Genomic DNA, 16,201 nt, shown 5'->3' with positions numbered 1-16,201 from the left:
ATGGGAAATGGGTCTGCAGCTTTCACCATGTCATTTTAAGTTTGCTCACATTATCCTAATGGGGACAAAGAAGATGAATTTCCTCAAATGATCAAGTATACATCCTGTTTAATGCATATAGTCTTTTTAATAATCTTTCAACATTGAAATGCTGGAGCCGCCACATGGATTCATAAGGGAGTGTGAGCACAGTCGCACAACAGTGTTTGTGCTTGGTTTTCATAAAGAATGAGAATATTTTCTGAACAGAGATGCAATGACCTTAAGGCGGCTTGTCAGTCGGATTATTCAACTGATTTCAAAACACGAGTCGAGACGAGGCTGCAGAGGGACTGAAAAGGAGATAAAAAGCCAATGCAAGAAGAAGGACACGCCGGAGCAGGCTAATGCATCGCTTATACAAAGATGTTCATATTTAATGCTCATCATTAAAGCAGGGCCGGAGCATGGAAGACGCTTCTGTTATTTTCCCACACCCCTTGAGCCAAGTCCTTATGACAGCCCTCCGCCGCATCCCGGCAAATTATCCGCATGAGTTGCGGCGAACAAAAACAGCCCAGTGTGGGGGAAGAGAGGCCCAGCCCCAGCTCCTCTCTTATGATGGAGAGACTTGTCACTTTGCATCAGCTCCGGACGCCCCGAGCACATCAGCTGCAAGTGAGGAGAACAAGACCATTCCATGGGGAGAGGACAGCAATGGAGAGCGTGAAGGAGATAAGAACATTGCAAAGCTGGGAGAAGAAAATGTTGACCATTAACCCTGTCTTTATTGGTCTTTTTTTCCAATTCAAAAAATAGAATTGCTCACAAATACAATGGTGGGAGCCCAATCATGACTCTTTTTAAAATAAATATTATAATAAAACTGACCATTAACAAGTTGATAGAAATTAAAATAATTGTTACCGCATAACTTGATTTGCTTAAAATGATATACTTGAATGTATTTTACGATTTTCACGCTCTGAAATCATTTAAAAATATATATGCTTTTGTGCAATACCGAGACGAGTGTCTAGGGGACGCTTGATTAAATTCAGCAAGTTAAGTGCCATACAGGAAGTATGTTGTCAATTTGAACACATCGCTGACTTTCCAACTAGTGACAACATGCATACAGGTGGGTGAATAATTCCACTAAATCACTCTTATGATTATATCATTTTAGTCTTGTGAAACTCTGGATCGTGTGTAGTGCTCAAAATGTCAATGGGCCTGAAAGTATAGAAAATTAAAACAAACATTCCTGCCTTAAAAGAGTTATGTCTTTATTAGCTGATTTATATAACCATTGTCAAGATATTAGGTATGTGCAAATAGTACTGTAGATACTAATAAAGTATTTTTATTAGGCTCTTCATGGAGAGAAGAAATTGCTTTGACTTTTTGTAAACACTTTACTAGTGCTGTTTAAGTTTGGGGCAAATATAATATATAGTGAACGTATTCAAATTAAGGCAATTTGCTCTCTTATATTGAAAATAAAATCTCACATGCCATCAATAAACAACTCAGAGTGGAGATACAAAATCACAACATTAGAAGATGAAATTAAAAAAAAATCTAACCACTACTGCGATTATTTAAAGCACAACATTAAAATGTACTAAATATACTGAAACTCAAAAGATGAGAGTAAAACTATGTCAAACTTCCACTGAGTAAACTAGTTTCTCCTCGCCTCACAACCTCACTCCAGCAGATGTGCTGTTAAAGGGAAAGGAATAATATCTTCTCATTAGTTATGAGTGAGTTCCCAGTGTTCAATCCCGTATCCATCCACTAAATGATCAAAATGAAGTTTAAATCTGCCTTCACCTGGCTGATCTAGCCTTGGATGGAAAAAAAAGGCTTTCAATATTAGAATATAAATGCTATAAAGAGAGTTTTCTTGCATTTTAGGTGGATTGTTCAAACTTCAATGTGAATTAATTTTCTCTTCTATTTGTGTTTATAGGCCACGAACGGAGAAGCTGTATGTGACTCTCCGACCTTGTCAACGTAAAAAAGGCCAGTATTGAAAGCCCCTTAATAGACCTATGACAGCATAGATTTTACTGAGACAGACTTCTACCGTGATGTAAAAGCAGCACAATAGCACTACTATAGCTTAGCTAAATTCTTTCTTTTTTAAATGTATTGAGCAGTAAATTACACTACCAGTCTTTTCACATGAAATGTGCTAATTCGAGAGGTTGTTGGATAGAGCCGGGGCTCTCCCTACTGGCCGTTGCTAAAATTTGCAGGAGCTGCTATCTATTAAAAATTTTTAAGGGATTTTTTTTCCAACTGTGTAGAAAAGACGCCTTGTGGCCTCCTTCTCAAGGATGTTTCCTGGCGGTCAAGGAGACTTGAGAAAAATGGAGCCCCACCAAAATAAACCTGTCTTCCAAGATGCATGTGCACCAAGCCTAAATTGCCCTATTTAAAAGAATAACCATGGACAGCCTTTGAATGATATTGACTTGCAAAGTATGTATCTAGGAGTCAAGGGCAGCAAGTTAGAGATGGAAAAGTGATAGAAAAGACTTCTAGTTGGAACAGGGAAGCATAAAATACAATGCCTTCATCTATGCTCAACTCTTTTTAAATTAGGAAGGTTTATTATTTGGAGTCATTGATGTACTGTCGCTGAAAATGCATCTAGTGTTTTACATACATACATATGCTGAGTATTTATTGAACACACACACAGAATATTTGCTGCTTGTCTTCCTGAATCATTGCTGTCTTGACAGAAAACCCCGCGAACAGCCGAGCACGCGATCCATATTCATGTGATTTTTGCCGGAAGGCATTGGTGTCTACTAAAAATAGCAGACTGAGAGAAAAGGTCTGACAGTGTGTTTCCTAACATGCATGAGGCCTGTCTCCATGATTGGTTGCGCACACCTGCCTGAATGAACACAACATACTTCATTTTAGGTGCGTAAACACTTGTGAATAATTACACTGGACCAGAATAAAATCCAATGTGCGTCGCTAAATTGAGCTCATATGTTTAAGGTGTAAGTGTGTGCTTTGGACCACAGAATGGAATGAATTAATTTAGAATAATTGAAGTGTTTAGTTTCCAAAAGAGATAGAAATATCCTCATTGACAACAACCAGTTATAAAAGACAAACCAACAGGGGGCAGCATAGCCCAACCTTTGGTTTTCAAGAAAGCATTTTAATTTCAAATTTATGAATTGATAATACTGATTACAGGTGAACTAATTCATTGTGTTTTAATCACATTAGAATATTCCCCTTTAAAAAATCTGAATTGTTTTTAGTGAATAATTTAAATAATATTAACACAGGTAAATATTTTCACTTTCAGAAAAAAAATGAATTTAGTTGCATTTAAATATAACACATTAGAAAAAGAATTTCCTTGGCAAAAACCCAAACAAATCATAAAAAATAGCATTACATTCACATATTGTTCTATGGTTAGATAACTAGAGAAATTAAAGACCTCTAACTCCAAGTAAAATGTAAAAAGTAAAATTACTTAGTACTTTCTGCCAGTGGTTCTCAATCTGTTTTTCCTCTCTCAGTCCTTAAATGAAGCCACCACAAGTGTATGCAAGCGTGCATTAATGTGGCAAAAAGGGAGGTCATTTCCTTTTTTTTTTCCTTTTTAAACTTAATGAAGCAGTGATGGAGCCTGAGGCAGATTAGTCTTGATTCTCGCCAAACCGAACATGGAAACTGTGACAGTGAGCTCTGTGAATAGAGTGTATATAGAGTTAAATGTTTGGATTTGTGGCCACAATGGATGGATGATTGGTGGGATACTTGATATATTCCAAAGTACGTATATTATGTCTGTTGTCAATTTTTAACTCATTAATTTTCCCCATAGTGCACCCTCAGAAAAACTGTTCAAATTAAACTGAGTGTGATTTAATGCCATCCTTATTCTACTTGTCCAGTTAAGGGCAGGACTCTAATGAGCCAACATTAAAATTGAATCACTCTGCACACAAAACCTGCTGCATGCATGGGATTACATTTACGGGCAATTACTGAGATGAATGCATATGAGATAGCATCTGATGTTTGTACCAGCCAAACCAGACAGCTGGAAATCTTTGGGTCACGTGATCCAACTGTGTGAAGTTTTACAGACCCACCAACAACAGTGTAATGCTGTTAATGCAGCGTCCCTCAACCACTAGATTTTCTCACCTTTAACGTAAAGACAACCCATGTAAAAAATAAAATGCACTTCTTAAATGGTAATTTTATCTTTTTAAGTGCAAACATCTATATAAAGCTACTGGTCCTTATGTAAAAATAAAAATAAAAAGTTGGTAATTGTTCAACTTACATTAGTTCTTCAATTTTGGGGGGATTTTTAATTATTATTTTATTTGCTAGTCAAATAATCACTTACATATAACAAAATAAAGTTATCCAAAAGATCCAGAAAGAGGAAAATATGGTAGACAAGCTGATGATAAAATTGAGGGATGAGTTAACTGATATCTATGGTAGTTACGGGGGGAAAAATCCTGGTGGGGAAAGCTTCAGTAAATTAAATCTGGTCCCTAGAATTTGTGTTTTCATGAAGGCATTGAGCTGTTTAAAGAACATTCACCCTTGACTCATTCAGCAACAGACATGTTCAACTCTTACATTGTAACATGGTGAGTAACACAAGTGCAGCTGTGTGACCTTTTCAAGCCACTGCATGAGACGGGGATTTCCAGCAGCTACACTTAATCTAACATATGAAGCTAAACCTAAATAAAGTACTTCAAACAACAGAATTGAATATGACGAAGCTGCCACTTACTAATATTACGTCATCAACTACGAAAGGTTGATAAAAATGTAAACTCCAAGTCCCTCGTGCATGAAATAACACTTCATATAACAAAACATGAAGGTTTTTCAATGATGGGTATTAAATGCAAAGAGAAGCAAAATATGATATACACCATAATTCATGTAAAATAGGCGGACTCATTGAAAATACAGTAGAGTCCAGTGGAGTGTGTAGTATTACATAAGTATTTTGCTGCCATGCCAGCCGGAGATGATGCGGCTTTGAGCTACTGGGTTGAATGAACATTATCCAGATGTAGAGACAGGAGGGATCAGATATGTCGCAACAGGCAGTCTAGTTTCATGACTCAAAATCAGGAGGAGTTTGAACATTGTTATGCTGATTATGTGAGTTCCAATTGAAAATGATGGCAGCAAACTCTCCAACAAGGGAGAGAAAAAAAAGAGGCTGTATGACACTTTGGGTTTGTAGAAATACAGGATGACACGGAAAAATGAAATTTTTAATATGACAATTTAACCTATAGTCATGGGAGAAATATTTTGGTCATAGAAAATGAACTTTTAAAACATGGCATTTAAGAAACAATGGAATCTTCATTTGTGTAAAATTTGTGCAGTAATTACCTATTCCAAGTTGCTGTCTTGCAATTCAAAAGTTCCTGTTTTTTTTGGTGTCACCTTTTACTTATTTTATGGATTGCATGGTATGGCCTGACACATTTTATATGATATCCACATTCAATTTTGCTTTATTAATACAACTCCATAGATCATCTGTGTCAGAGAAATTTAATTACATTAATTCTGTTACCTGGATTTTCATAAAGCCACACGCATATTGTACGGTCAAATATTTCTGAAACCTGCACTGTAATGCTATTTCATCACTAAGACAGTTATTAGAGCTGTTCGTGCCTCGAAAGCAGACAGATCTCTCTCATTAGATGCAACATAGCTATGTTTTCGACCTCTGACAGCTGTGCAAATTGAACACCATGCCAATTTCAAGGCACAAGCTATTAAATGCTTCAAATCAGTTGTGCTTCCTTAGGCAAAAAATCTGCCCTATGTCAAAGGGTTATGTTCAATTTCACAGTGCAATTTAGTTTATGTATCAGTCGCAGTCATCACGTACCATAGCTTCCTTGTTTACTCTCATCTGAAAATCCCCGCTAAAGGCGCGGAATAATTTTTTTAATCGTGACATACCTGGTACATTTTTATTTTCAATGCTATTTTATGTACAAAGAATGTCACTGTCACTACTAAACCAGTATTTTTTTATTTATGTACACTTTTAATAGAGAAAATGTACATATAAAATAATGCTTTTCCCTTCACAAGTTGTTATGAAAATTTTCAATTTTCCATTAGATTGATATTTTGAAAAATGTAGACACTCACAAGTTGCTAAACATTTTGATTCATCTTGCAACGTTACTACTGTACTACAGCAAGTTAAACTGTATTTTTGTGCACAACTAACTAACTAAAATTGCCACAATTTTTAAAAAAAAGCCTTGCACGATCCACTGACAGCTGGCGTTGGGCACTTGAATTACTCAGGCAAGAGCAGCCTGGATTAACGTATGAGTAAAATAAAAGCATCTCACACATGAAAGGCAGGATCTCTATGGTTTCCCCCTGAAGATGGCCCTCGTTGCCATGGGGTTTTGATGACGGAAAAATACAGACGGGCAGACTGCTGATGAGGTATTATTAGCCCTTATTTACCAATTTGACATGATGTTAAACCCTCGTGTTCTAACCTCACCGTCCCGCTCAACGGTGGCCTTCTCGTGAACTGAAAACCCGGAATTGCCAGAGTTCAAACGTCACAGCTGTTTATACAAACCTGATTGAATGAGAGGAGGTCCGGGTACGCCGGGTTATGTACAAAGCGCATCGTGCTTTGACTCAGCTCAATATAGGGCAAGGGTGTCAAACTCGGGTTGGTTCGCGGGCCACATTAACGTCAACTCCATTTCATGTGGGCCGGACCATTTTAGATCTAATATCTATATATTTTTTTATTTTTTTAAATTGGATTAAAAGAACTGGATCAAAAGCCCTAAAGAGTCGGTTTTTATAGATCTAAATTCTAAAGCAATGTTTATTTGATCTTTTTCCTTAGTATTGGAAAATGTCTTTTAATCATGTTTTTTTATTTCAAATGGAAAACGGAAAATATTTGTATATTTATTTTTAGATTTTACAAAATGCTTTTTGAACTAAAAACAATTTATTAAAAAAATTGCAATGATCATTTAAAAAAAAGGGGAAATCAGGAAATGTAATGTACATCTATCATCATTTGAATTTTATGCTAAAACAGAAAGTCCGCACTCATGATTTACTTTCTCGGGCCGCACAAAATGATGCGGCGGGCCAGATTTGGCCCCCGGGCCGGCACTTTGACACCAGTCATATAGGGGAATGAGTGGGTGGTGCTGCATAAGGCAGGTGCACAGATAATAGAATTGTGATCATTGTGCTAGATGTGAGAGTGAGATTCAGTAAATGTTTACATTAAAATCTGTCGCGTGATGCTACTATTTCTGAATTGAAATATTGCTGTACAGTAAGAGATTTTCAGTAGTGAGTCTGTAATGCCATGACAAAGATGATCTGTCCTTTTTTTTTGTTCAGATCATTGCATAAAGTAACATTCTAATAGAGTTGTTGATCATCTTTTTTTTGTTTTAGTCACATGGTTTTAACTTCAGAGACATGTCTGTCTTTAACCTGACCTGTGACGCACTTCTAATATTGTACTGTGTGCTTGTTTACATTACTTGTGCTAATCGCCAAAGCTCAGCATGTTTGCCAATTGGAAGAGAGAGCCATAAAATGTGATCCCATGGTCCTAAAACTACCCACAGCACCGAAGGGTGACATCATGGAATATTGTAGCTTCTCTAAATTAGTAGGTCAAAATGTGCATCACCCGATGAACTCAATTCAGTATGTACATATTCATAAAGTGTGCCTTTTATATTGATCCAATTTTGTGTATACAGTGAAAGCCACTATTTTGTTAGTCAACATTGGTGTCCCAATTGGAGCATGGTAAGAACTCATGTTCTCAAGCCTTTATCCCCCTGCCAACATCCCATTTTGAGCACCAAAGATTCAGCTGATTTCATGTATTTACACAGACATTTTAAGTGACGTATTCAGTAAACCTGGCAAAACACGATAAGCGAGAGTGTGACCACAATCGTTTACTTTAGAAAGTGAACAAAAGATAGTTCTAGGGGAGGAGCCAGGTGTCTTGCTATTGGCGTGAAAACTTAATCACTCAGTTTTCTAGCAACCAGGGTGGTTTGCTACAAATTATAAGTCTGACATTTCATGATATCGATAAAATATGTCAACGTACGTGTTGTTTTTTTTCCAGATAATTACTTTGTAAATATGCATTAGTGATGGCAAAGGCATCCTGGTAACTGAAGGTAACTAAGCAGCTGTTTTCAGACACTCAAGATTAATTTAGTGCACTTCCCTTTTTCTGCATTTACATTCATGACGCACAGATGTTTTATGCAGATAATGGAATATCACTTCTTATGATCAGGTTTAAGTGCCACATGTTGCTCTTATGCCATATGCAGGTGGAGATTTTTATGTCTGAAGATTACGATGTTTTGCAGGAAAGATAGACGCTAAATTTAGTTAAATAGCCAACAAATGACACAACTGTTGGAGGACGTTTAAACGTGTATCACATACTGCAATTAGAGTGAGCAAAACCAATGGAAAACATTTTGGTCAAACACAAAATTGCCACCAGGCATGTTATATGTTTTATTCGGATTTTAAGGATTTTTTCTATTGCAATCCAATCTCTGGAAGTCTTAATTCATTTTTCAAAATTCCGTCTTTGATTCTGTTGGAATAATGATTCAAACCTTTTAAATCATTATTAGTAATATTTAATTAAAAAAGGAAAAACATCTTTCAACAAACTCTGCTTACAACTTCGAAGGAGATGCAATGTGACGTCGTCTTAGCCCCCAGTGCATTCTGACGAGCGGAATACTCTTCGTTCCATTTAGCGGCACATAACCAAAACATTCAAAGGTAATCTGATTTAAACAATTGCATACGCAAAAACAACTGTCTCTGCTGTTTTGAACAATTGTATAAGCTCAACCGAATAACATCATGAAGGTTATAAAAACACGGTTGAGATGTATCTTCCAGTACTCAGTCCTCGGAGCAAGAACTCAGTGTATTGTTTTATGTCTTTGCGTACTTGTATCTCTCGCTGATCCCAGCTGTCCTGGAGAGCGACCTTGGCGTAAGCGTTTGTCTTCGTTGAAAGCGATCAACACATATATATATATTGTTTAATATAGTAAGCATGTATATTATAAGGCTTTATATTCATTGCAAACACATTTATAATAATGATTATTCCATCAGATTCACATAGAAATGGCCATTCCAGTCAGACTACAAATTAATGGACAGTTGTTTAACAGAAATTCTGGAAAACTAATAGAGGATTAATAGATAAGTAATGCGAGTGTACTTAGTTCAATATAGATTCCATTCCTAACTAATATACCGTATTTTTCGACTATAACCCACACCCACACATAAATCGCGCTTTTGGTTAGGCAATATTATATTTTAATCAGAAACCAAGAACAAACATATGTTAAAGTAAAAATACAAAAATAGAGAACAGCAGGCTAAATGAACATCTGTTAACAGAATAGTTTAAAAAACAAACATAAGTTGCACTTAAATATTAGTTACAGGGCCAGCCAAACTATAAAAAAATAGTTCAGTTTATAGTCCGGAAAATACAGTAATTCAATTCAAATGTATTTTCATAATCTGAAAGTCCACCATTACTATTAATTAATTAATTCATTGCCAGCATGGACTGTGGCCGTGATCCCAATGCAGCTTTAGCCAACAGGCTTCTTTCAAAGTGTGAATCAGTGAAAATCCCTTAGATACTATCTGCGCTTGTGCCGCAAGGTGAATCACAGGTAATTTCCGTTTATTATGGCTATTTCACAGCTGAGTCAACACTTAGCACTAAAGTATCCGACAGGATCTGCCCCACAAAGGAACTGGAAACCCCTCCTGTGCATAACGAAATTACATGCTGTCAATTAATAAGTACTGTATTTCCTTTTATTTGTCAGGTGCATGCTTCTCACATCTATTACAAGAACACAAAAGCTGATTTATTGAACCAAGTACTTCTGAAAAAAAAGGCCTTATTACCATTACAATTACTCATATTGTATGGCAGCTCTTTGTAGCTGCATAAATGATTTGTCCTGACTGAAAGTGGATCATGGCGAGTAATATTTGCCCCTTTTTACAAGGCGTATCAAATGAAACGTATCAAATCTGTAATTTAATATTTGCCTTAAAAAGACCCAAAACAGTCTTTCAATTAGTATATTTTTATTACCCTTGTTGAGCAGCAATGGGTATTTACATGCAATAATCACATGCTATTCTATTCCTTGTCGTGTCGACTCTCTATCACAGCATTTCCGAGTCTTGCAGGAAACCTATTAAACATTAACCAGTAGCTTTAGTGGCAGTTCTAAGCCTGCATGTTATTGCTGTAAACTGCAGGATATGTTTAGAGTGAAATTAGGTGCTTCTACTCTCCTTAGATGTTCAAATGTGCACTACTATGAGGGTGTATATTTCAATGAGGTAAACTGAAATATAAAAAAGGAACCAAATGTTTAAAATTCATACAACCAAATACTTTTATATCTCATTTTAAATTAGCTTTGAGATTTAGGACTTCTTTGTGATGTCTGAGCGATGTTTTGCGACTTTTTTGTAATTATTACTGGCAGTACAATAGGTAAAACTTCCATTCCAAAAATGCATATGCAATGGGGAAACGCCCCCTCATAGGTTTCTGGTTTCTATTGATGTTTTCAATCAGAGGAAAAGGTCAGGATGAAACAACAGGCTAAGAAAGAAACATGAGACGATTGTTTCCACACGCCTGTTGATTCAGCAGCCATTTTAGCACAGCTAAACACGTAACAGACACTCAATTAACAGTACAGATACACATAAGCATATACAAACTGAGGTGGTGGCTGTAATTATTTATTTGTTTAAAAAAATCATGTTACAAATGAGATTCAAATAAATAATGTAACACCTTAGTAACATTCAGAATTTAACTTGGAAAAAAATCAATGGACTAATGTGATGATGGTACTAAGTGGCAGATCACAGCTACCCAGAAGATAGTCTCTTTTAAGGGTGGACATTTTGTTGACCAGTTTGAAGCGAAGCGAGCGCACGTTGATGTCTTCCTCTGAGACACCGTCGAAAAAAAAATCTTCATTGAAGATTGGATTGCGGCTCTTTCGAATGACCGTGCTTCGTTGTTTCTGGATTTTTCCTGGCGCGAGCGAGATGCTGACACTGCAGTTAATGATCTTGGGGTCTACAGACAGAGGGTACAAGCCCTCGGCACTGATCAGTCGTACCCTCAGTCTTTGATTTTCTGAGCAGTACTCTGCCGAGAGTCTCAGGCTGCCATCTTTCCCTATCGGAACCATTTTTTCCTTCAATGCCCGCTCCTTATGCAGCGTCAAGTCCGTAGGGAAGATAGTTGGGGGTGCCAGGCCATAGCATCTGGGGAGGCCTTCTGCCAAGTCCTCGGACGCCCTCCTCATCACATTGGGACTATTATCAGTCGAGCTGCCTTCATCTGTGGACAAGGAATTATTCCTGGACACCATGGCCTTCCTCATGTTCCGTGATAGCAGAAGTTCGTGACTCAGTGCCTTGAAGAGGGACGACTTGGTGGCGCATCGGGTCAGAAGGGGCGAATTGAAGGGCGACGACTCGGTCGAGGATGTGGTATCACTGTCCTGGGCACCCTGCCAGTTGAAACTGTGTCCTCTCGTGCCAAGTCTGGAGGTCAGAGCGTTTAGGCTAAAGGAGGAAGGTGAAGACAGTGTAGGGGAGGTGACTATAGAGCAAGTGGCGGATCGGCTCCTGGGGAGCAAGAGGGGAGAGGAGCCTGGTTCGTGGAAGAGAGACTCTTTCCTTCTGGTGTGTGGGCTCTCCAGTAAGGTGCAAAAGCCATAGCAGGTCTGAGCTTTGGCCATATGGGGGAGAGACAAGGCAGCCTGGCTTCGGGGGTCTGCGTTTGTTGTTTCTTCATCACTAAAGCCATCATAAGGTCCTTCGTCCACACTTTCCACCTGGATAATGTGAGGGTTCAGAGGTTCATGGTGCACCACATCCACCTCAGACTTTTCGCAAAGGCTCATTTTGGCAGAACGAAGAGTTCGTAGGTGTTCGGCATTCTTTAGCTCCTGCAGGGCCGGAATAGTTGGCGGAATGCAGAACTCGGGGATGTTGTCAGGGGTTATGACGTTAGGGAAGAGAGAAATCTTTTTGTCTTTGTCTGACTTTTCCCCAAACATGATTTCACCGATCTTGAAGTTGAAATCTGCTGTTGACATGGGCAGGATGGAGCTTTCCATTGACGCACGGATCTTCTCCACTGCCCACATAGATGTACTGGCTGAATTTTGGAAAGTCTCTACAATTAAAAAAGAAAAGAAAAAGAATTGTCAGCATGAAATTTATACAAGAATATTTTCTGACATATAACTGTCTTGAAAATTTGGCCTACCTTATAAATTATGAAGACAGGTTTTCCTGAGTCGGATCGATCGAAAGCTCCAGATGAAAGGGGAAACTGTAGTGAGAAATTCGTCTCTTTTGTACAGCATATGGTGGCTTTGAACATCTGAGTCTATTTGAGGGAGGGAGACAGGTTAGATGAAGCAAAAAAGCCGTACATTTAAACTCCACCTCCTGTAGTCCTGTGGCTTGACCCTCCCTCTCCTCTCAGCCCAATGTTGCCATGGAAATTTTTCAAAGCACAACAGAGCTCTTGAATTGGCTCTTTTTTTCAAACATCACAATTCAACGGTGCGAATAAGATCATCTCGAGATGAACAACTGGGATGATTTTTTTCACTCAACTACTCCAAACTGGCTTTTGGATGACCTCTCACTAATGTGGAGTCAACATTTTTTTTGGTTGAAACACCTTTTCTCCCTCTAAGGAGGCATGTTTCTTTTAAAAATTCAATGAAGTCGGTATATTTAAATCCCTGTGCCTATCTATCCATCTATATATATATATATATATATATATATATATATATATATATATATTTCATATATATATATATATATATATATATATTTCATATATATATCTAATATATATATATATATATATATATATATATATATATATATATATATATATATATATATATATATATATGTATATATATATATATAAAATTCATATGTTGCCATTTATTTCTATTTTCTGTAAATTCCATGATGTATGGGAACAGAATCTGTCTTGTTTTCTTCTTTTCACATCAATTATTTGGTTTAAAATTTGAATGAGTTAAAACGTTCATTGTGAAATCACTTATTTCCATTCCCAGGCAGCTTCCGAAATGGGTGGCTAAAGCTGGTGCCAATATTAAAATAAGGTAAGAATTTTGGTTCATAAATAGAATATATGTACTTAGAGATAGGGAATAACTTTTCAATCACCTTGTATAGACAGACTACTACGTGTGGCATGGCAAATGATCCAATCTCTCTTAATTAGTAAGAACATTTTAAAATGTAATAACTGTAAAGAATAAATCAATATTGACAATGCTTGTCCTCTTGTGCCCTCTGCTGGGACCTACTACGCTACTTTTATTAAACTAAAGAATAGCAAGGCAGCTGACAGTTCTGAGATTGAGTGCTCTGACCTTTCTGTGTGAAGTTTGCGTATTCTCTCATGCCTGCATGGGTTTTCTCTGGGCACTCCAGTTTCCCCCTACATCCAAAAAACATCCATGTTAGGCTGGTTAAACACTCTAAATTGTCCCTAGGTGTGAGTGTAATAGTGTACGTAATAATGAACAAAGCAACAACAAAATAATATATTTGAAAAGTAAATGTTGACCATTAAGTTTTTCTCGTACTGATTGGTGGGATTACATCTCTTAGGTGTAAATTTCAACAAAAGCTATATTACAGCAGGGAACAAGGTTCAAGTAGATGGGGGTTGTTATTGGCAACCAACCACAAAGGTGCAGAACGATATCAGCATCAATATTATATCAAGGACATGCACTGGGGGGGGAGATTTTCTCAGAAATGTTTTAAATTTACTGAAAGACATCAAGAAGTGAAGCGTACAGCAGGCATATGTGTCTATCGAATGAGAACATTATATAAAGCGGTCCAGCTGGCCTTCAAGTCGACCCTCTACCCCAAAGATGGCTTGCAATTAGTATGCTTATTATGATTGAAACATGGATAGGTTGATATAGATTGTTTTTGTTATTGATTTATTTTACATCACAAATATTGTAGAATCACTATTATAAGTACCACTTGGACTAAGTAACTAGCCAATCACAATATTTAAAAGTCAATCTAGTTAAACGAATGGGAGCATGTTTACCATGTTTTAGAACAATGAGAAATTTAAGAAATGCTCTTTCTTCCAACAGTCCTGTTTTGATGTGGAACCTTTGATTTAAAAATCAAGACAAAGTTTCCATTATGACACTTTAAAAAAAAAAAAAAGTAGATGACTGTCACACATTCTGTGTTAAAATTACTTTTGTGTGTGTGTGTGTTTTATGATCATTCTAACCCCTTTTCGGAAAATCCATCTCACACTGCTGTTTATTTTTGTCATGCCCCACGCAGGTTCAAATCCCTCACATGTAGGCCTGAACGAAATGGGATCTTTAAGATCTGGCACTATTGAGAAATGGGGTCAGGTTTGCTTAATTGAACCTCTATTGCTGTCAATGGCTTCCAACGAGTTAAAATGTCCATGTTTTGTCCTTTTCATATGCCAGGGGTTGAGAATGAACTTGTTTTCAAGATTTTTTTTCAGGGGCAAAGATAATACGTATATAAAAAACATTTAATTCCAATTCCCAGCCACATTTCTAATCATTCATCCACAAATACAAGGTTTCATTTGTAACAATGATCATCATACTAAAACGAATTATTATCAGTAGTGTTAGTGCTGAGGAGAAATTTGCAATGAAGCTCTGGGAAAGACAAGAAAAACACAGTTTCTACAAATCTCCGGCAGGGGGAAGTATAAAACCTCTTTAAATTTTACACCATCCTCCCACCGAGATGCTAAACTGAAAGGATGTTGTTTGATATACTATACATCAATTTATTTTTGTTACACCTCTATAAAGCAATATATATCCAAGGGGAAATACGTGTTATGGATGAATAATCTGATTTAATCCAAGGTAGGCACAGATTACAAACCCTTCATAGTGAAGTGTGGTGTGGTGATACTTCATGATGTCACATCTCGTGTTAGGATCGTCACAGTTTTAGCAGGTGCATGTTTCAAATGAAGTCTTTAGTTTACGCGACTCAACTTAAATATCCTAATTTATGTAGGTGACAAGATTTAAAAAAACGAGGTGCAGATGCGTGCTCCTCATCCCTGCGTGTGTAGATGGATGAGGAGGGGCTTGACGATGAGGAGTATAAGCGTTTGTGTGTGTAGTCAATGTGCGTGTGCGTGTGTGTGTGGGCGCGCGTGAGAGAGTGTGTGATGTGTGTGTCGCCTCGCCGTGAGCCCGCTTGCTTTCAAAGAGCCGCGGACCGACATCAGGTAGGAGCTCACCTTCACTCTATTACGTTTGGGTCGGGGGAGTCCGGTGCTGTTCGAGCGACACATTTGGGCTAGAAACATTCATCCTCCTCCTCCTCTTCCTCCTCCTCGTTTGCAGACGACCTCTCCCCGTGCTGAGCAGGCTTTTAATGCCTCACTTCAAACTCGCTTTTGGATCTTACGTCTTTCCAGTAGAATCTGCAAGCCCTTTTTCGCCGAATTTGAGGACTGAGCGCTCGCGATGAGGAATTGGAGTGACCTAGTTGTTTTCTCGTCGCATTTCTAAGTGTACTCAATCGGTAGGCAATGGGCAAAACGGAGCTTGCCGTCCTCAGCATCCCCTCTTCCCCTGCATGAGAAATGTGACATGGTTTACTAACTTGGACTTGACCTGGATGCTGTGCGCATTTTGATGGTGAAAGGCTGAAGTAGAGGGCGTGTCTGGGTTGGATGTGTCTTCAGTACTGATGTGACTCGTGATTTAAGGTTTCTTGGGTCAAGTTTGGAAGGTGAGCAGCTCGGTGTTTGCTGGTTATGATGTCTGCATCCCAGTTTGGAGCTATGGGGTTCAGATCTCTGCCATAGCTCGTGAGAATAGTAGTCCATCTTATCACAAAATGTTAGGAACATATTTATTAGATTCATTGAAGTAAATACCTAAACAAGCATGTCACACACTTGCAAACTGGCAAAATCGCAGTGGTG

The 16,201-nt window shown here is 37.8% G+C and overlaps 2 protein-coding genes across 4 annotated transcripts in view; one reads left to right on the top strand and one right to left on the bottom strand.

The window, feature by feature from the left end:
• The first annotated feature begins 1,075 nt into the window (after nt 1–1,075).
• Nucleotides 1,076–16,201, top strand: part of tln2b (talin 2b) — a 91,163-nt gene continuing 76,037 nt past the window's right edge. Inside the window, exons 1-3 of one of the 3 annotated variants that reach the window (XM_077596122.1) lie at nt 1,076–1,120; nt 1,958–2,010; nt 13,278–13,325. The gene's annotated coding sequence lies outside the window, so the exon portion shown is untranslated. Of the gene's footprint in view, nt 1,121–1,957; nt 2,011–13,277; nt 13,326–15,345; nt 15,497–15,522; nt 16,006–16,201 lie in introns of those variants that run through there. The other 2 variants (XM_077596120.1, XM_077596121.1) reach the window with 2 other exon arrangements.
• On the bottom strand, nt 10,873–12,753 carry c2cd4a (C2 calcium dependent domain containing 4A). The gene is made up of 2 exons (XM_077596684.1): nt 12,440–12,753; nt 10,873–12,346 (listed from the first exon to the last, which is right to left on the bottom strand). The coding sequence occupies exon 2, from the start codon at nt 12,315–12,317 to the stop codon at nt 10,980–10,982; it is 1,338 nt and encodes a 445-aa protein (XP_077452810.1). The 5' UTR covers nt 12,318–12,346; nt 12,440–12,753; the 3' UTR covers nt 10,873–10,979.

The sequence above is a fragment of the Stigmatopora argus genome, chromosome 3 (genome assembly GCF_051989625.1).
Source record: "Stigmatopora argus isolate UIUO_Sarg chromosome 3, RoL_Sarg_1.0, whole genome shotgun sequence".
Lineage (NCBI taxonomy): Eukaryota > Metazoa > Chordata > Actinopteri > Syngnathiformes > Syngnathidae > Stigmatopora > Stigmatopora argus.
This window is presented reverse-complemented; position numbering and strand designations above follow the sequence as displayed.

What these genes read in the sequence shown, in the direction of transcription:
- c2cd4a (XM_077596684.1), bottom strand. Translation starts at nt 12,317, where the DNA reads ATGTGGGCAGTGGAGAAGATCCGTGCGTCAATGGAAAGCTCCATCCTG.